At 39.8% G+C, this 22,306-nt stretch overlaps 1 protein-coding gene across 2 annotated transcripts in view; it reads right to left on the bottom strand.

Moving 5' to 3' along the window:
* Positions 1-347: 347 nt before the first annotated feature.
* mllt3 (MLLT3 super elongation complex subunit) overlaps positions 348-22,306 on the bottom strand; it is a 74,206-nt gene continuing 52,247 nt past the window's right edge. Inside the window, exons 8-14 of one of the 2 annotated variants that reach the window (XM_052152143.1) lie at positions 8,432-8,504; positions 8,202-8,261; positions 7,879-8,011; positions 7,490-7,589; positions 7,178-7,246; positions 4,714-4,785; positions 348-2,140 (exon numbers count right to left, since the gene is read on the bottom strand). In XM_052152143.1, coding sequence (XP_052008103.1) covers positions 2,009-2,140; positions 4,714-4,785; positions 7,178-7,246; positions 7,490-7,589; positions 7,879-8,011; positions 8,202-8,261; positions 8,432-8,504 — 639 coding nt within the window. In that variant the 3' untranslated portion in view covers positions 348-2,008. The remainder of the gene's footprint in view (positions 2,141-4,713; positions 4,786-7,177; positions 7,247-7,489; positions 7,590-7,878; positions 8,012-8,201; positions 8,262-8,431; positions 8,505-22,306) is intronic. The other variant, XM_052152153.1, reaches the window with a different exon arrangement.

The following is a 22,306-nucleotide window of genomic DNA, read 5'->3' on the forward strand; positions in this document are numbered from 1 at the left end:
TGAGCGCCTCCTGATTTCATTGTTAGACCACCCATACTAGCAAACATAAAAAGCATGAAAGCGCTGTTCCTGTCCTTAGTATGAGTCACTGCTCTGACCCCAGGCTAACTAATATATTAACAAACCATGTTAATGAACTTTTCCCCTTGTGCAGTTGCTTTTACATCCAGAGTAGGAGGATAAAAAATATATATATATATACCTTTTGCTAGCGGAAAAAAAAAAAAAAAAAAAAGAGGTTAAGGTTTTTGCCTGCACATATTTTTTTTCCACACAAATTACCAACATGTTATCCAATAAACCTGGATGAAACTTCTCATTATTTTTCCAGTAATATTATTGTTCTATCTTTTGCATTTAGTATAGTTTCATGTGGAATACTTCTGACAATCTATCTAGGTCAGTTAACAAAAGCAATTATTTTCTTTCAATTTAATGGCATGTAACTGCACATCAATATCAAATTAATTTTGAATTTATATTATGATCAAGAGCTTTCGATTGGAAGCAGGTCAGAGCCTTCCAAGAAAGCAGATAAAGTCAAGATGATTTTTTTATATCACATATAAAGTTTATATACACATAAACATTATACAATGATAACTAAACTAAAAGCTCTTTGGGCTGAGAAACTGAATCTGAGAAAATAAACAAAAATAAAGTGTACAAGGCATGATTTCATTAAGAAAAACAATCAAAACAAATTCCAAAATGTCTTTTTTTTTTTCTTCTGAAAATTGTATACACTACACATAGTGCCAATTATTCAGTCTGCCCTCTCACCCCCCCCACCACCCTCGGGTTTCCCAAAATATCCATAAGTCCAAAAGACTGGCTAATCTGATTCAACATTATAAAAATAATGAAATTGAAAGATATTACTCTTGCTCTATGCAGAGTTTGTGGGCTACAGCTCAACTGCACAATCTGCTTAATTCAGCCTCAATTAATTAATTCAATTATTAAAAAAAAAAAAAAAAAAAAAGATCAATCAATTGACCTGAAAAGTCAAGTTCGATACTTTTGAGTTCCTCAGTTTAACAAATAACTACCAAGCTACAGTTAAAGAGTAAGCACTTGGCCTGTTCCCATTTGTTTGAGGACAACAAATTAAGTCTTGGGATTTGTGGTCCCTAGAAAGAAAAAATAAATAACATTGAAGATTCAACAATACACTTTTCTATTCAAAACTTCAAGTGAAACATTTGGGTCAGAGGTCACTGGTTTTTGTTGAAGATATATCCTGCCGCCTTTTTCATAATATAATTAATTATTGACATATCAACATTTTATTGTTGACACTGACAATCTGCAATTAATTAAATAATAGGGCTGAAAGTCATCCTCAAGGTTCATATCAAAGTACAGCTTGTTCTAAAACCATTCATTTTACCTGATATACAACAAGTTAAAAAACATACCGAAATCTGATCAATAAAAACAGTGAATGAAACTCTTTCATCTTTTCACATTTAAAGTGAAAATTGATTTACCAAAACTTCTGATGTTCCATAACCATACTGTACCAATGAGATGATTGTTCCCAAGTGCTTGCACAAGTTTAATATCATTTGCTCTAACACACACACACACACACACACACACACACACACACACACACACACACAAGAAACTCACATTCAATAAATAGACAATGTGGTAAGGCAGTGTTGAAACATGCATTTGTCACAAAAAAAATATCAAACATTCATACATAATAACAATATACACAATTGTATTTCGTTTTAGACCACAAACATTTTTTTTTTTTTTTGGCAATGTTGGATTATCAAGGCGTTTTGGGTGAAGTCCTGGTTGACCATAAGAACCTCCAGACTCAAGTCATAATGTTTTGTCAAATTCTGAGGCATACACAGAGACCAGAGTAGCTATTGGAAGAAATAACATATTTTCCATTGCCTTAAAAGTTTTTATGCAAGAGAAAAACAAAACAATTTCAAAAATTAGGTCTGATTGTCCTCTTCATTGCAGCCAGCTGCACAAGTCTTCAAGATGATCCAGAAGTCGCCAGGTAGCTTTGCAGCTTCCGAACTGTGGTTTTGTCCAGAGAGCAGAGATCAAAATCAAACGTTGTGTTTGTGATGTGAAAGTGTCCCGTTTCTTCAATGAGGTTTACAATCTGAAGGAAGAACAGAGAGAAGAAGAAAAATGAAGGGGCCAAGCAGCAAACATAAAATTATTTAGTGGTGTTTGCAAATGCAATCATGACTATTACTATTGCTCATACATAATTAGAGATTAAAACAAATCCATTAAACACTTAAGTATTAAACTACAGCACATAAATTGTCCACACCATACGTACAATGGCCATGAATAATATTGTGGGGCTTGAGAAGAGGCAAGCTAATTTTGTTGTACAGTAAAGTGCTTTTCAGAAAACATATTGTTTGAATGCAGCTTTACAGAAAAACAACTTAAAGCCTTAAAGCTATTACTTTTCAAAGCTTTTCTAAAAATGGGAATAATATTGCATTGACTCCCATTGAATGAGAGTCTAAAGCCAAATCTAGGGACAAATAAATCATTAAGATTTCGGCTATCAAATATGCACCCAACAACCACCCAGAAAGTCTCACAGGAGTCTCTTACTAAGGTTAGGGATTGATTTAGGTGCAGGGTTAAGGTTAGGCCTTAGGAGTAGGGTTTCTGTTGGAGTCCAAATAATCACAATAAACAGTGTATGAATGTCACTTGTGAGTCTAGCGAGACCTACACGACCACCCAGAACACCCTGGCAACCGCATGGCAACATGCTAACAGCTAACCAGACCATCATGGCCGTGAGTTCATTTAAGGAATGTCAGGTCACTCAGCGGCCATGTCCGTAATACTCTTTTCTCTGGATACAAATACAGCTCTTATTTACTCGAATGGAACAGAACTCTCCAAAGCATTTGGTCAAGATAACAAGCTGATAGCATTTTTCAAATCAGCAATAAAATCTAAAACAAACAGATCATAAATTGTGCATCTTTGGCTCATATCATGAAAAAACAATGCTATTTTTCAGGCCGGTCCAGCTACTGCACATGCATGTTATCGATGAAATCTGCCAGATGATGTCACTATCAAAAAGGTATTGGCTCTTTTAACCGATGAGACTTCTATTCATAGAGCTGCCAAATTCAGTGCTATGCTCCTCCCTTTCAGAAGTTCTGTATATCAGTGACCTGTCTCACCCTATACCCATCACAGGTTTTGCATTGGAAATTTAGTTTATTTGGTTACTCTTCATCTCAAAAAGCAAGGCAAAACATTTATCATTGAGCATATTAACACACACACACACACACACCAATCCACTGATTACTCCCAAAAATCTGTTTATTTAAAAAATCTGACAAAAGCAAGAAAACTGTGTTTAAATGAGATTTTAAATAAGTGCGTTCTCTGCTTTTGATGTCAAACCGTGAAGAGGTGTGCCCTCAACCCATGTGCACATTGGACAAACCAGTGAGAACACCAGTAAAGGTGTTTACATGTGAAGCGAAATCTGTGTGATGGGCAATAATCTACCCATGTCGACTGGTTTATTCATAAGCCATTCATTACCTTACATTTATATCTTGGGTTATAAGTAGATGTCCCAACTCTTTTCTTCTCCTTTACATCTATAAAAGTCTTCATTGAGAACACCACTCCCACCCCCCAGCTTTTCCACCAAAGCAGTTTGTTATTGGTTCCAGGTCTCACTGGTTCAGAAGGGGACTGCATTGGTGATTATGGATAGAAGTGGGTGTAGAGTGGCCACATAGATTAAACTGTGGAGTAATGGGACCCAAACCTGATCCGTTTCACATTACAAAGCAAAACCTGCATATGGAAGGAATTTCTTCCATTTCACCTGAATGCGGGCCAGAAACATAGGGAGACCCAGAGGCCTGTTATGACATTGTAGATAGAACTCAGCTGTTTCATACTGCTATCTGGACCCCCCAAAAAAAAAAAAAAAAAGTGGAGGTAGTGCCATTATTACATTTTTCATATATTGATGTGGACAACAAAAGGCTGTTGTTAATGTCTAAGTAATATACAGTAAAACGTTGGTTTCACCGATGTCCCTCAGCAACAATTTTGTGGCAGGCTATCAACAAATGAAGCTCAACAGTGACAAATGAATTTTCTAGTTAGCGGTTTTTGAAGAAGAAATGACAATCATGGAAGGTAATCAATGTCATATCTTATGGCTGAGGAAGTGGAACATTTGCAAAACTCTCAGTGATTAGCTTGATTAAGATGTACGTTTGCAATGTTTGGACCTCATTAAACCAAAGCAGGCTTTGCAAAAGAAGGGTACAGTATCCCTCGGAATGAAAAAGTACTGTTCTGTCAACGCAAATAGGCCTCAAAGAACATAATCAAAATAATTATATGCCACAAATATTTTACCTGGCTAGCACGAGGGGGGGGCTACTGTAAACAATGTGATTTATTACACCAAGATATCCATTGACATGTTAATGCTCTGGGTAATAACTTGAAACTTTACAGGTTTTAAACTTTAAGGTAAAGTGCTCAATGATCTCAGCTTCCTTGAAGGGGGAATTTTCGAGTGTCCTCGGCTCATGTTCCCTCATAAAGGTCATTATATGTTAATGGGATATAACTCTACAGCTCACGTGCATGTGTTCTTCCCTGCAACCATCTGGAAAGGAATCATCTGACTGTACATGTTCACTCATTCTTTACCTGCTGTAATATGTGCCTCTCCCGTAGTGTCATTAGTCTTCTGTGAAGCTCTACTAGTTCATCCAAGTATGACTGCGGTAAGAGACATTACATTAATCAATGGAAAAAGAAATGTAATTCAGATTGATCAAGACTTAGGCTAAAAGTAGCATGTCTAAAAATGTTCTGGTTTCCTACTCTATTTTACTACAATCAATTTGTGCTTTACTCCACCAATTTTGCTGATGATAAAAAAACAAAAAAAAACAAAGAGGGTCAAATGTTTGGTATAATTTTAATAAAGACTTTTCACATTTTTTAACGATATAGATTATGATAAATTCTGAGACTATCAGCCTAAAACTGCTGAAAATAACACTTGAGCAAAAGCTTTTTTTCTTATTTTCTGATTTAAAAATACATATCTCAGAGCAATCAAAAGTTTTTTTTTATCAGTGTCTAAAAACATCTCCAAGTGTCCAAAACCCTTTCCAAACAAATAAAACATAATAATTGTTCCTTTAGAACTAAACAATGTTTAATCAGACATGATTTTTCATTATGTGCCATTTGAGTCATTGAGTCTGTGTCGTGCACTTGGCGCCATCTTCTGGTGGCCATATGTAATTAGAGTGATTGATCACATGAATCTTTGCCCAAATATGGAGGACTATCATCACTGGTTGGAGTAATCCATGATTGTTTAGCATTTCCGACGATGTCATCTGATCCAGGAAAGCTAGCATGTTTGTACCCAGATAGCAAATTGCCAGATGCTGTGTGCACATTGTGCTTTGTGTCGGTTATCTAATGATCTTTGCATCTGATTACTTTGTGTGGGGGCTCGTTTTAAAGATAATCACCTCCTCTAAGTAATGTTATTTGATATTTCAAGTTTATTTTTCACTGATTATTTTTGTGAAGTTATAAGCAAAAACATGGCATATGAGCAACACCTGTTCACATGAAACTGCCTAATATGCTGTTGGTCCTCCTCGTGCTGCCAAAAAAGTGGAGACCCGCCAAGGCATGGACTCTACAAGACCCCTGAAGGTGTCCTGTGGTACCAGACGCGAGGTAGAGGCACCGTGGATCAGACTTGTTGGTCTAGCACATCCCACAGATGCTTAATTGGATTGAGATCTGGGGAATTTGGAGGCCTGGGCAACACCTTGAACACTTCGTTATTTTCCTCAATCCATTCCCGAACAATGTGTGCTGTGCGGCAGGGCACATTATCCTGCTGAAAAAAGCCACTGCCATCAGGGAATACCACTGCCATGAAGAGGTGTACCTGGTCTGCAACGTTTAGGTAGGTGCTACGTGTCAAACTGACATCCACATGAATGGCCAGACACAGGGTTTCTCAGCAGAGCATTTCCCAAAACATCACAATCCCTCGACCGGCTTGTCATCGTCCCACAGTGCATCCTGGTGCCATCACTTCCCAGGTAAACGGTGCACATGTACATGGCTGTTTATGTGATGTAAAAGAAAATGGGACTCATTGGACCAGGCATGCACTTCTTTCACTGCTCCAAGGTCCAGTTTCGACACTTGAGTGCCCAATGAATGCACTTTCGACGGTGGAAAGGGATCATCATGGGTACTCTTACAGTCTATGGCTACGCAGCCCCATAGGCAGCAGGGTTCAATGCACTGTGTGTTGTGACACATTCCTCCTGTAACCACCATTAACATTTTCTGTGACTTGTGCCACAGTAGACCTTCTGTCGGTTCGGACCAGACAGGATAGCCTTCGTTGCCCTCTTGCATCAATGAGCCTTGGGCGCCCAGCACTCTGTCGCCGGTGTGTGGTTTGTCCCTCCTCAGACCACAGTTAGTAGGTATACACCACTGCTGACTGGGAGTACCCCACAAGCCTTGCCGTTTCAGAGATGGCCATAACAATTTGGCCCTTGTCACAGTTGCTCAGGTCTTTTCTCCAGCTCATTTCTCCAGCATTCAACATGTTGATTACGAAAACTGTTTGTTCACTTACCATCTAATCTACCCAGACCTTGACACCTTGTAAGGGGATGATCAACATTATTTGCTTCATATGAGAGTGGTCATGTTTTATTATCAGTGTATACTTAGCTATGACTCGCTATATTTTGTCTACAAGTAAAAAATTAAGCTGGTTTCCAACAACATATGACACATGACTATTTGATGAGTTGCAATAATATGTACAGTGTAATTTTTTTTTATATAAATGATCAAAACGGAATACTTCTGTGTTGGTCAAGATATAGTTATTTATATTTAGATAATTATTTTGTTTCTCGCAGGTCCATTCGAGCTTAAAGGATTAATCAGAATAAAACCAGTAACACAAAACCAGAATATAATGCAACATCAATGCAATTCATTTATTAAGGCATACATTTAAGAAAACTTTTTTTTTTTTTATTAATAATTTGTTTTTATTCTATAAACCCTTTAAAAACATCATTAAAATGATTACAATTCAACTGCTTACCTTGTCAAAATCAATGTTTTTATTTTTGTCTGCTTTTGCTTGTTTCATGGGACTCTTTCCTTCTAGTATCTGCAAAATGTATCATTATATTTAAAATTAATTACAATTATAACATCAACCCTGGTCTTTGTATTTCCACTTGGAAAATTTTCCTCCAATTTAAAGTGCACATACACCATTATCATGAAGTTCTACAGAAGTTCTCAATTCATTGTTCTTTCTTTTCCTCCAAATATGACTGAGAAGAGTTGAAGAACAGATCAAATCACAACTACAGAAATGATTGAGAGGAATATGGTAATTTCAACTAACCTGGCTATTGGTAGCTTTCAGTAGAGGTGGGGGGTCATTATGGGGTAGTGGTGAAGAGGTAGAGCTGTTTTCACTGTTGCTGCCATCACTTAAACTCACCCTATAAATATATGACAGACATTCACCAATTATTACGCCCATTTGAGCATGTACTGTACACGACAGCTTAAAAAAAAAGGCTTTTAGCTACATGATATACTGAAAGGAACTTTTTTGGATATCTGGTTAAATAATTATTTTTTTCAGTGTCTGACATTCAACGTTCTCTGTGACAAATAACAAGTTCACTGTGTCTTTTTGCAGAAAGAAATAAAATAGATTTTACTCTATTATCGGTTATGTGGTGGCGCCAATTCCAAACAGGAATAATGTTTTTGAAAGGCTTTCACCTGCGGTGCCGATGTGTCATTTGCATGTGTAATGGTCGCTCCAAGTCTGAGTCCATGTCATTACCATCCTCCTCTTCTGATTCCTCTTCATCTGAGTGCAAATCTGGGATTACCGTCCGTAAAGGACCCAGCACTATATGTGAATAAAAGGGAGAATGGCAAATGTCAACAAAAGCAATGCTTTCCTTGTGTGGAAAAGAAATTCAGTCAAGTCTGTCCAGATTGTTTTGTTTATATATTGACAACCACAGTCCAAGTTCAATAATGTAAGTAAATTAAAGTTATAGTTTTTGCATTAGCATTGCATTCAAAATTTTACATACTTCTTGACACTGAGGCAACTGCCAATATGGGCTCTTTCTTGAAAGTCGAGGTGATCAGATCTGTATAAACAATGTCAATGTAATAAGAATTCTGCTTATTAAAATTAAGGGTTTAGGAAGTCTCAGTGAATTTTAGTTCTGTCTAGACGTGTCCCTGACACACTGACCCATAATATGCTTCTTTGACAAAGTCAAAAACAACAGAATGTAGTGAATGCTGGGGAGGATACCTTGCCGTTTATGTGTGCGTCCAAAGCCTGAGCTTGAACTGGAACTGGAGCTGGCCGGGCTGGGTTGATCAGACTAAGAAAGGAGGAGAAATACAATTATGAACACCAGTACCAACAACAAATTGTGAGAAGCATACTTAAACCATTCACCCAAACAATAACAGAATTCAGTCTGTTTCTCACACAAAGGATTTTCTTAAAAATCCCAAGAAGAAAGGAAGTCATACACATTTGGAATGATGTGTAAATTGGGTTGTAAATAATAATATAAAATCAAAAAAATCTAATAAATTTGGGTGTACTATTCCTTTAATGAGTTTAGCCATGAGATTATGTGGGAAATCTGCAATACAAGACTTCCTACCTCCTGCTGTTTCACAGTATAAAGCCTTCCTCCCATTTGTGAATCACATGCCATTATCACCATCAAAAAGACATTTGCAACACATTGCACATTATTGCTTTATTTCCCCTCATGATACAAAGTTAGATTTGTAGCATAATTGCAAATCCATCTGAGCAGCTTGATTCACACTCTTCTTCTGCCATATGTAAAAGCATCTAAATCAGCCTATGAGGTCTTATGACACATAGCAACACTGGTTTAATACAGACACTGAAAAATAACCAAATGTAGTTATTGTGTGGCCATTTCCATGATCTTCAGCTCCACACTAGAGGCTTTCATAGGTCTTAGTGTTACTTCCCCACTGTAAATCACTGGGTTCCACCTCCACCAACCTAATGGCTGATATATGATGGCACACAGACCTTTGGGGCAATATTCATGCTAAACCTTCCTACTCACACGTCTCCACTCTTTGAGTTCAAAAAGATATAGAAAGTAAAATATTTGCAATTAATTGGAGATTTTGAAAGAGCTAAAATTTTACTCTTTATATATACTTTTCCTGTCAAAATGCATTTATTTTCTTCTTAAGAAAGAAAAGAAAATATGTAACAATAATGTTTTATTCACATTTTCCAAACAAAGCCTTATAGTATAAAGATAGAAATGTACTAAAACAGCACCAATTCAAGTAACATTCAAACTGGGAGTTTGACATACTGAAAGAACTAGTTGTCATAGGTTGCGAATTCATTGCAATGTGCATTAAATCTCAAACTCATCCTCAACAATATTAATCAGCTGGCAGACTGTGACTATCCACTGTTACAGCAATCGTGAAGCCGCATTCATGATTCATTCAGGGCATCAACTCCATTGTCAAGTATTGCTTTGAACTTCACATGAAAAGTGCTACATATGTCTTGTTCTGCTTTTAGCACTGGCACTGCCCACAAAGGATACATAATCCGAATATTTAAGAATTGACATGTTTCTGTGGTAAATAAATTGTGCCCTACAGAAGTTGCAAAGCAACATTTGACAATCACTTGACGACTGATTCGGAATAGATGTGTGTTTGTTTGTGGTATGCATCAGTGTAAAGCCCTATGTATACTTCCAATTTAACACGTACACTCAGCATGTGCATACTGTCGAACAGGGGCGGACTGGGACTAAAAAGTGGCCCTGGACTTTCTGGCCCAGAGTGGCCCACCAAACCCGGCCCGCAACATCACACCATAACACATTGGCTCATTGATTTCATTTTCCAGCTCAATTTCAAGTTGAAATAAAAATAAATAAAAAAAGGACATTTCTATTGAATGCTAGTCATTACAATGAACCCCACCAGAGCAAAAATTTAAAATGTTAAAATATATAAAACCACTGTAAACGTGATGAGTTGATTTTTTTTTTAGAGAAAGCACTAATACAAGCATTTTATAACTCAGACAAATAACTTTTTTAAAGACTTTTAATTATACCTTCTGGATGCAAACGAATCACATTAAATTTGAATAAATAGGACCCTAAAAACTAATTTTAGTTAACCTAGCTAACGTGATTTCCGTGCAAGTCTTGCCTTCAAATACTTCTTCAAATTATACACTCACATAGCACTTTATTAGGAACATATGTAAACCTACTTATTCATGTGATTATCTCAGCCAATCGTGTGGCAGCAGTGCAATGCGAATGGGGACAAAATGTAATCTCAGTGATTACGACCATGGCATGATTGTTGGTGCCAGACGGGTTGGTTTAAGTATTTCTGTAACTGCTGATCTCCTGAAAATGTTTACTCAGAATGGTGCCAAAACCAAAAAATATCCAGTGAGCAGCAGTTCTGCGGACAGAAACGCCTTAATGAAGAATGGCCAGACTGGTTCAAGCTGACAGAAAGGCTACGGTAACTCTGTACAGAGTAAAGAGCAGAACAGCATATTAAAATGCACGACTCATCAAAACTTGAGGCGGACAGGCTACAACACCAGAAGACCACGTCTGGCACTTTATTAGGACCATAGTTGCTAATAAAGTGCTCAATGAGTGTATGTTGGGTCCTTGGAAAATGATAGCATCTTCACCGCTGGAAGACTTAAATTGCACTGAACTGTATTGTTGTTTCCCTTTTCTCATCTGAAAAGACAATAATGCAAATTCTCCAATGGCCATCGCGATGAAGCTGCCCTTTTAATGGCTTGACAACGTTTGCCTCTATAGCACAGGTGTTATTTGCGCATGCAACAGTAACTAGCACTCCTGATTTCAAGCGTGCATCAAATCCAATCTAAAACAAGCAGCAGTCTCTATCACTTTATGGCAGGAGGGTCATACATTTTTTTTGTTATATTTTTTTTTTTTTTTTACAAATAATGCTAGTAATCCTAATTTTTACAAAATGTTACAATAATATGATTACGTTGCTTTTTTTAGGTACAGTAACTGTAATGGATTACAGTTACACATTTTTGTACCCTAATTATGTTACACGTTACCAGTATTGCGTTACTCCCAAAGTCTGTTAAGCACAAATGCCACCACTGTGCCACTGTGAAGAGAAACACAAGAGCTTAATGGGGCTACAGTATTTACAACCTTAATAAATACCTGAGGATTTACTACCATATGCACAAAGGCTCAAAAATATAGTATAAAAAAATTTAATTATTCATATTGCATTAAGGTAAAAATGGTCCTTGTCAAAATAACCCCTCCAAAGAGGGGTGCCTGTGAATACGGAGTTCTCTAACAAAGTAAAATTAGCGTAACTGCCTCCTTTTACAACATGGATGTGAACAGTCAGTGGAGCAAATTGGGCCGATTAAATGCAATCCACAAAGACTTCCCCACCAAATGGAGGTATAATAATAATAATCAGGCTTACTGTGGTAAATGGGAGCGAGGATAAAAGAGGAAGAACCAAATGCGCTCTTTTACAATTGCCTCCTTGACTCTCCACTTGGCTGAAGTTCTAGCGTTTAAAGTTACATCAAAGTCTAATATGTTTTTTTTTTGTGCTGTGTAGCCCTCATGATAAATTTGAATTAGTCCTCTAGCTGGCAACACATTATACAGGCTTCCAACAACCTTTTGAGGTGGAGAAACTCTGCACATAAAAAAAATAAAAAATACAGCAAGGAAGTTAAATGCGATAGTATTTACCTAATTCCTCTTGGAGAGCAGCCTGAGAGGAAATCTAAAGAAGCTATTAAAGTTAATCTGAATTAATTTGTTTACATTCTTCTCTGATGAGCACTCAGAGAAACGGAATCGCTCTCTTGGACAAAATGTTCATGAAGAATTAATTCAGCTCTTCAGCCAATAAGGAAAGTGACTCAAACAGTGATTATATCTAATGGCTAAGAAAGGTTTTTACAATACACTGGAAACGTTCATTACCATGTTGTCCATTCAGTCGAAACGGGTAGACAGAATGGAAGTGTGGTGACTAATAGCTATCCAACATCGGTTATATACAAGAAATATTTCAAGAGTAAAGTTTGTCATTTTTTTCTTACCTCTTTTCTTCCTTACAATAATTTAGCATGTTTTACTGTAGTGAATGTGGTTCCTTAAAGGGATAGTTCACCCAAAAAAGAAAATCCCAGATGTCTATGACCTTTCTTCTGTTGAACTGGAATAGCATGAGGGTGACTAAATGTTGAGATAATTTTCATTTTTGGGTGAACCATCTCTTTAATGGTTCCATTAATTATTATTTTAATGCATCTGAGGAAGAAACATTTGGAAATAAGAGATGCAATTCTTATTGGATTTACCTCCTACAGCAACCGGTTACGAAGAGATGAAATATTTACATATTTTATTATGTTTAATCTTAAGATATTCTCTTCTCTTTTTTTTTTTCTTCAAAATACCACTAATTACATTGAAAAACAATGTGTATCTTCAAATACACATTGTCATATCAGCAACCACCCAGTTTTTACTCCAATATAAGTCTTACAAGCCTTCAGCACACATAAAACAGTTGCATATCTTAGTTTAATTGTTGTCGTTTGGTAAGTTTTTCATTCAATAAAAAGAACTGGCTCATAATAGACATTCGGGAGGCAGCGATGTATGTTTTGCACTGTAGATTCAAAAGAACCAGTTCATAAGTTTCACTAGTATGGAAATCAGACCACACTGGTAACTGTTTCGTGCTGTAGATTAAAATGAACAGGCTCAATGGATTAATTTGTTCAGGAATCGGACAACATTGGTCGTACTATTGTGGAGTCAAAACCAAAGGTAGCTGCCTTGTTGCATATGAAGGTACCTACAGGAACTGGTTTCAGAAAGGCTACTGAGGCAGCATAATGTCACATCGTTGCTAGGATACCAGTAACTGATTAACGGCATCTGGTGTCCACTAAAGGTAACGCGTCTGCTTCATTCATCCAACCAAACCGCAATGGTCTAATAATCTAGAACAAAATCAAGAGAGTTGTGGTGATAACCAAGTGTATATTTAATAACTACAATACTACTTTCTTGCTAGAAATGGAAAAGTTGGAAAAAGTGAATACAAATGTACATTTAAACACAAATTGGCTATCAACTGCCTCTTTGGCCGCCATTTTTTTTCTTCAGCTCAACCGCCGTTGATTTGTGGAGCACAGGATTGTGGGAATTCATAGACAGCGAAGGATACATCTATGCTGCCTTAAGAAATCGATCAGATGAAGGGATCTCAGTAGACAGGATGCCTAGCAACATGCCTTGATCCCTTCCTACCACCGTATACAGCCTCCTGTATTTTTTTCTGGTTTCTTGGTTTCGGACGCAGCCTATATGTTTCGTGGTGCTGCTTTAGTAGTGTTGCAGTGCGCTGCACAGGAAGCATTGTACAATACATGTATTTAAGTACAGTGTTCCATCCGAATTGGAATACACGTTCGACAACCAAAAGAAGTGAAAATCATTCGGTTCCATTGAAAAAAGGACCTAAGACATATCTAAGGACTAGAACAGATCAGATATTTGGTGGTGGGATTTTTTTATTTTTTTAACTTTTTTGAACCACTGAGCATCCACCCAGAACACCCTAGGCAATGCACTGGCAACCACATAGCAATGCCTTGGAACAACATCCGAGCACTGTGACACTAACTTTCTAGGCAAGGACCACTCACATTTTCTTTAGAAAATTAAAACATTTCCAAATGTCTTGAGGCTGCACTTTTTCATTGCAAATACATAGTTTATCTATCAGAAACCAGTGTTACAATGTTCTAGCCATGCTGTTAAGGAATTCTCTACAGGTTGAACTGTGGTTATTACAATTACCACAGTTAAACTATGGTTACCATACAATACCTATGGTACATTTCAAACCCTAAATGACAGACCAGAATCGACATTCAACCAGACCTTACTAAAGCCTAGTACTAAAGCCTGTTTTAGGTACTTCCCCCAGGACCAGTACTTTTCGTCACTTTTACACCTAAGGAACAATAGTCATTTTTGGGGAATTTTTAGCACCTACTCTGGAGTTGATACTTTGGGGGGGTATAGGGAATGTGGGAGACTGTGGGAGGTGCTGCAGCTTGTGACTGGTCAAAACCTATGATGCACAAAGCACTGAGAAAGAGAGGAGGAGTCCACAGCCGCCATTTGTTAACAACTAGCTGCTAGCATGCTACTCGGAGGACTTTACAATTCCCTTAACAGAAATACAATTAAACCAACAAAGTATACAAAGAGGATCACCTGTTTCATGTGTGTGTGTGTGTGTGTGTGTGTGTGTGTGTGCGCGTGTGTTTAACTTCATCGGAAGACACGCTTTGCTTGGAAAATAAAGTGATTTCTGGATTACTACATACAATTTTTCCTGGGAAGATGGATATAAATAATCAGATGTTTATAGAGAGTGGGATATTGAACTCTATTGTACTCTAAACAGTACAAAATAGTTTACATGAGGGAAATATTACGTGCCTGTTACTGTATGATCACTTGCATCAAGATGTATTTTTAAGTCAATGAGTGAGCATTTCAGTACAGTAATTTATGTTGAGTCATAAAAGCCTTTATTGTAAAAGACTGTGTTGATAAATAGGTTTTATAGGGCTTTCAACATGTTGTCCGCCAAGTTCGTGGTAGTCTGACCGCTCATCTCATGTCTCACTGCAGCTGCGGCAGCACGGAGCGCAGCATGAACAGCTCTCGTGCCCAGTTTAAACTGTAACATGAAGACACAGACTGCATCCGAAAATGGGAAAATGCAGCCTTCAGGGTCTGTATAAGGAGGTAGGATGAAATAAGGACCTTTTGAAACTGTTCAGAGACCAGTTTCCTTTAGAGTTCCATTCATCCAAAACGCTGTCATTTGTAACTGATTAGGCAGCTGCCTATGTTTTTGGATGCAGCCAAAGCTCATGTAAAACAGCACTAACAAAAGTGTAACTCCGATCCCGGTGTCCTCCGTCAGTGTTGTAGATTTCGGTGTTGATTTTGTTGTTCTTTGTATTGAATCGCACGTTTCAACCATGTTAGAAAAAAATGGTCGATACTAGATTACGTCACTACGGTGGCAACTTTTGGCAATGTGAATGCAACACATGTTCTCATCTAGAAAGTTATTAAAAGGAAAAGTGGGCCTAAAACAACCACATTCACATTTTCTCAAACAGCACCACCCAAAACTATTCACCACTGGCAGCCTCATAGTTTCTTAAATCTACAGAAATACTGTGCCGAATCGATGGCTGGATAGAAGTGTGCGCAATATACATGTTATGGCTCACTCAGTCAACTGGGTTGACAGTGGTGCTAGTGAGAGTTGCTGGCAGGGGGCCGGTGCTAAAAATCTCCCATGAAGCGAGTTGACAATAGGGGCTGCTAAAATTCCCACGAGCAGGGTGGTAAAGACACTTAACTTCTACCCCTCACAGAGTCAGTGGAAGAGCGAAGTTGTTTCTTTGAAGTTCCTTTCCTTTCGTTCACAGTTTTTTTTTTCCTTTTTTTTTCTCCAGTCTGCATTTTATGGCCTGTTTGTCTGTCTGGGAGCCTAAATGACATCAAACGCATGGTCAGGGTCTGGCACTGTAAATCAAGCCTCTTTTCTCTTATGACCGCACCCCCTTCCCCAAACTTAACACCTGTAAAAACGCATCGAAAAAGCCCCACACCACTTGACAATAAAACAGATGTCATCACTCATTGGGGAAAAGCTAGCAGATCTTTAAGTATTAAGATCAGATTGAGTGTTTGGGCTTCTCAAAACCCTGAGAACTTGAAGTGGTAGATAGAGAAAGTGAGTGAGTGAGTGAGTGAGTGAGCGAGTAAGAGAGAAACTGTGCTGTCACCCATCCTTGAGTAATGGTAGAGCTGTGGCTAGACAGTAAAATGCTACATTACTCCTTTTTAGAGCTAATGAAAAAGCAACTTCCATCCATGTTGATATGGTTTGCAGTGATGTGCGAACCACTAAATGAAAACGTTGCACTAAACTCCTAAAGTTCTAAAAAACTAAATTATTAAACAAGGAAATTGTCAAATTGTTTTTGCACAAGGCAAGTAAATGTGGTGCTTAAACGATATGCTGTTGACTAGGGATGTAACGATATTGACGATATCGCGCTATCGCGGTGGTAAACGTGTCTCGATATCGTCGTGGTTGGGTTACAATATTAAAAGGACAGGTGTCCGTCAAAAAGCAAGAGGATTAAACACAGTCCCGCGGAACAAATCATTGTTAACTACATAGACCATGATCCTTTGCGCTGCGTTGTTAAGCCGTTGTTAAGCCAATAGGATTGCACGCTGCACGCTGTCCACACAAGCTCACAGCAAGCCAGCATGGCCGACAGCGATACTTGTAAGGATGAAAACAACAACCCCGAAGTTGAGATTGTGCCAGCCCCTGCAGCTTTTAAATCAGATGTCTGGAAACATTTTGGTTTCGCCGTGTCAAAAAACGCAAAAGGAGAGAAGGTGGTGGACAGACAATGGACTATGTGCAAGCACTGCCACAGTAAACTGCGATACAACACGGGAAACACAAGCAACATGCGAAGTCATCTGACGACCCATCATCCCGAAAAGTTTGCAGATTCTCTCACAAATCAAGTCCTGTCCGGTCAAAAAACCCTTGAACATTAGCTAAAGGATAGTTCAGTGTTTTTCAGAAGGCTTTTTGCCAGACAGTTTAAGGATTTTTTTTTTAATGTTTTTTTTTTCTTCTCCCTTGCAATGTAGATATTTTGATCTTTCTGATGAAAAACGTGAACATAAGCTAAATGATAGGTCAGTGTTTTTTTAAAAGGCTTTTTGACTGACTATTTTATTTAAGTTTAAGTTATGTTCCTAAATACCAGTTTTAAAAGGCTGCTTTTATTTGCCTTGTGCATAAACCTGACTTAACTTGATCTTTGTTTGCACTTAAAGGGAATTCCCTATTGTTTACAATTGTTCTAGTTGCTTCTTAACTTGAACACTGCACAGAAGAATCAGTTATGCAACCAAATATTACTATACAGAATATTGATGTTCCTGACTACAACTTGCACTTTAAAAGCACTATGTGATCAGCGTTTTATGTTGTCATGATCCATAAATACAACAATAAATTGCCTGTTGACTGGCAAAAGCAGAATAAATGTCAGTATTGTTTCGCTATTATCATCACAAACACTATCGTGAGCTATTTAACAATACCGTGAGCTTTTCCACAATATCGCAATAAATATCGTACCGTGAGGTCAATATCGAAATTGTATCGTACCGTAAGATTTTGATATCGTTACATCCCTACTGTTGACAGACAAATGAGAGCATATGGCATAGAAATAGTCACACTTTTGAATGATTTAAAAATTATAAAAATATATAAATATATCAAAGCATATTTTTAATTTTCTAAGGAAAATGAGCAACATGAAGTTTTTGCAAACACAAACAATAGTTTAGGGTTGGGGGTTGGGTTAGGGATCAATAAAAAATGCATTCCTCATTTACTAGGGTGGGCAAAAATATAAATTGCCCGATTCATCACGATCTTGATTTGAGCGACTTCGATATCGATTTTTATATCCCAAGATTGAACTTTTTCTCTATGCGCAACCCTCCACTACGATAAGAGGAAATAAATAAAAGATACCAATAAATTTCACACTATGTGACTAAAAATGCATATATATTTGGCAACTGGCTGGTAAATGTTTAGATTTCACTCACCATTGAATTAATTGTGTAGTATAGTGGTGGAGTAGTCAGCAGCGAGATCCTTTCACAGCGTATTGATAGTAAAAGTTGCGCTGTGTAATGTGCATACAAAAGACGAGTCATGAAACCTGTTTGTCATTGAATAACGTCTCTTTAAAACCCTTTCTGTTCTTTACAGTCAGTTATTGATAAATCTAATTCTAATCAGGCATAGCACAGATGTGATGCAGCCATTTGAGTCTCTCTTGTTCATATGCACTCATTTACAGAAATGCCAGGTTTCCTTAAAGAGACAGTACCAGTTTTAGATCGTGTTCAACAAATCAATGTAAATACCTGTAAATAATACAGGTGGCGCGGTAGCACGCACGGTGGCGCGGTAGCACGCAGCGGCCACTCCGGATCCACAATGGTGCTATTTTTGTTAAAAAAGCCCGACTATCGCAGCACATGGACATCGGAGCAACCGGTGTTCGTGTCTACCATCGCCAGACAGTACTGAAATATAAGACTCATGCAAAAACCAAGCTGCATGATGACCTGCAGGAGGCGCTACGCGTACTCGGCTTGCTGCGGAGACCAGGCCTCCAGTCCTCGGCGTCGCCTGATGCCGGTGGCCGGGGGAGAGGATATCGTAAGCGGTGTGCGAGAAAGCGGAAGCGCGGAAAGAGGGCGGGGGTCAATGCTAGGCTAAAAACAAACCCTAGCCGGCCGGCTCTCCCGTCTATCCTGCTCTCAAATGTTTGCTCCCTGGACAATAAACTGGACTATATCCGACTCCAGCAGGCTACGCAGCGTGGGTTTAGAGACTGCTGCGTCTTTGTTTTCATGGAGACGTGGCTCAGCGACAGAGTTCCACATGCCACCATTCAGCTAGACGGGCTCGCCTCTTTTCGTGCCGACAGAAATACAGCTCTCTGCGGTAAGACTCGCGGTGGTGGCTTGTGTGTTTACATCAACACGGAATGGTGCAAGAACTCTATGCTAGTCTCTAGTTACTGTTCATCGCTGTTGGAGCTTGTGACTGTTAGATGCAGACCTTTTTATCTACCATGGGAATTCACCACTGTTTGCATAACCGGAGTTTACATTCCCCCCAGCGCTAACGCTAAGGAAGCGCTCTGTGAACTGTATGGGGCTATGAGCGAACTGCAGAACGCTCACCCCGACGGACTGTTTATTGTCGCCGGAGATTTCAACCATGCGAATCTCGACAGTGCTCCCTAAATTCCATCAGTATGTGGACTTTGCAAAGAGAGGGGCGAACGCGCTCCGCCCGGTACGTGCAACATCCCAGGCGCGTACCGGGCGGAGCCCCGCCCCCACCTCGGCTACTCAGACCACATCTCTGTTATGTTAATTCCAGCATACAGACCACTCGTCAGACACACAAAACCGCTTCAGAAGCAGGTGAAAACCTGGCCAGCAGGAGCCATCTCTGCTTTTCAGGACTGTTTTGAGTGTACTGACTGGCACATGTTCAGGGAGGCTGCAACATATGGCGATTCTACCAACTTGGAGGAATACACAGCATCAGTGACCAGCTACATCAGCAAGTGCATTGATGATGTCACTTTCTCCAAGACCATCACCACACGCTCCAACCAGAAGCCGTGGATGACTGCGGAGGTGCGCACGCTGCTGAGGTCCCGAGACTCGCCTTCAGAGCAGGCGATAAGGCAGCCCAAAGAACAGCTAGGGCCAAACTGTCACAGGCAATCAGAGAGGCAAAGTGCGCACACGCCCAGAGAATCCACAGTCACTTCCAGGACAGCGGTGACACGCGGCGCATGCGGCAGGGCATCCAGGCCATCACCAACTACAGGACAACATCAGTTGCCTGTGACAAAGATGCCTCCCTTCCAGATGCGCTGAACGACTTCTACGCTCGGTTTGAAGTGCAGAACAACGTGGTGGTGAGGAAGACCACCCCTCCTCTAAACGACCAGGTCCTCTGTCTTACCACGGCAGAAGTGAGGAAAACTCTACGTAGAGTCAACCCACGGAAGGCTGCTGGACCAGACAACATTCCTGGCAGAGTGCTCAGAGGATGTGCAGACCAGCTAGCAGATGTTCTTACCGACATCTTCAACATCTCTCTGAGCAGCGCCGTCATTCCAACGTGCTTCAAGGCCACCACCATCATCCCCATGCCAAAGAAGTCTTCAGTGTCCTGCCTCAACGACTACCGTCCCGTCGCACTTACACCCATCATCATGAAGTGCTTCGAGAGGCTCGTCATGAGGCACATTAAGACCCAGCTGCCCCCTAACTAGACCCACTGCAGTTTGCGTATCGTCCAAACTGTTCAACAGACGATGCCATCGCCACAACCCTCCATCTGGCCCTCACCCACCTAGACAATAAGGACTCATACGTTCGAATGCTGTTCATAGATTTCAGCTCAGCATTCAACACAATCATTCCCCAGCACCTGATTGGAAAGCTGAACCTACTGGGCCTGGACACCTCCCTCTGCAACTGGATCCTGGACTTCCTGACTGGGAGACCTCAGTCTGTCCGGATCGGGAACAGCATCTCCACCACCTCCACACTGAGCACTGGGGCCCCCCAGGGCTGTGTGCTCAGTCCACTGCTGTTCACTCTGCTGACTCACGACTGTGCAGCAATGCACAGCTCTAACCACATCATCAAGTTCACCGATGACATGACCGTGGTGGGTCTCATCAGCAAGAAGGACGAGTCAGCATACAGAGAGGAGGTGCAGCGGCTGACGGACTGGTGTAGAGCCAACAACCTGTCCCTGAATGTCGACAAAACAAAAGAGATGGTTGTTCACTTTAGGAGAGCACAAGGTGAACACACCCTGCTGAACATCGACGGCTCCTCTGTGGAGATCATCAAGAGCACCAAATTCCTTGGTGTTCACCTGGTGGAAAACCTCACCTGGTCCCTCAACACCAGCTCTATCACCAAGAAAGCCCAGCAGCATCTCTACTTTCTTCGGGCTGAGGAAAGCACATCTCCCAACCCCCATCCTCACTACATTCTATAGAGGGACTATTGAGAGCATCCTGAGCAGCTGCATCACTGCCTGGTTTGGGACTTGCACCGTTTCGGACCGCAAAGCCCTGCAGCGGATAGTGAGGACAGCTGAGAAGATCATTGGGGTCTCTCTTCCCTCCATCAAAGACATTTACAAAAAACACTGTATCCGCAAAGCAACCAGCATTGTGGACGACCCCACACACCCCTCACACAAACTCTTTATCCTCCTGCCGTTTGGCAAGAGGTACCGAAGCATTCGGGCCCTCACGGCCAGACTGTGTAACAGCTTCTTCCCCCAAGCCATCAGACTCCTCAATACTCAGAGACTGGTTTGACACACACACACACACACACACACACGTTTCCTGAGCTGCACTTTAATTACTGTCACTTTATAACTGTCTGCTACCTAAATAACTGCTATGTGCATAGAACACTATCTTATAGTATGTTAACGTTTTTTTTTTGCACTACTGTGTACTGGTCGGCGCTGCACAGTGCCTATTGTCCTGTTCATTGTCAGAAATTTGTTGTACTGTCCCATACTTTTTGCACATGTTTGCACGTGCACTTTATATATATATATATATATATATATATATATATATATATAGGTATTGTATTTCGTTGTGTAGTCTCATGTGGTCCTGTGTTGGTCCTTTGTTGTTTTTATGTAGCACCATGGTCCTGAAGGAACGTTGTCTCGTTTTGCTGTGTACTGTACTAACTGTATATGGTTGAAACGACAATAAAAACCACTTGACTTGACAAATTATGCAATAAAAAATAAATATTTAACATTAGCTGTGGCTCAGTTGGTAGAGTGAGTCGGCCACTAATCGCAGGGTTTGGTGGTTCGAATCCCGGCCCACACGACTCCACATGCCGAAGTGTCCTTGGGCAAGACACTGAACCCCAAGTTGCTCCCAATGGCAGGCTAGCACCTTGCATGGCAGCTCTGCTGTCATTGGTGTATGAATGTGTGTGTGTGAATGGGTGAATGAGTCACAGTGTAAAGCGCTTTGAATACTGTAAAAGGCACTATATAAGTGCAGACCATTTACCATTTAAATCATATTTATTGATTTAATACATTGATTTGTTAAATGTGATAAAATGTGACAAAAATGATGAAAAACTAATAAAATATAATTAGTCAAATTAATATTTTCATACTGTACCTAGTTAGAAGGTCTCCTGTATAATTCAAAGCATTAGCAAGGAGAGAAATTCAGAAATGAGAAGGATCCAATGTGATCAGTCTGAAATTATGGCCATGTAAAAATCGCTTCCACAATTCAAGGGAGTTATGTGTGGTCTATGGTTAGAAAAGTAATAGC

Source organism: Xyrauchen texanus, chromosome 2 (assembly GCF_025860055.1).
Source record: "Xyrauchen texanus isolate HMW12.3.18 chromosome 2, RBS_HiC_50CHRs, whole genome shotgun sequence".
Lineage (NCBI taxonomy): Eukaryota > Metazoa > Chordata > Actinopteri > Cypriniformes > Catostomidae > Xyrauchen > Xyrauchen texanus.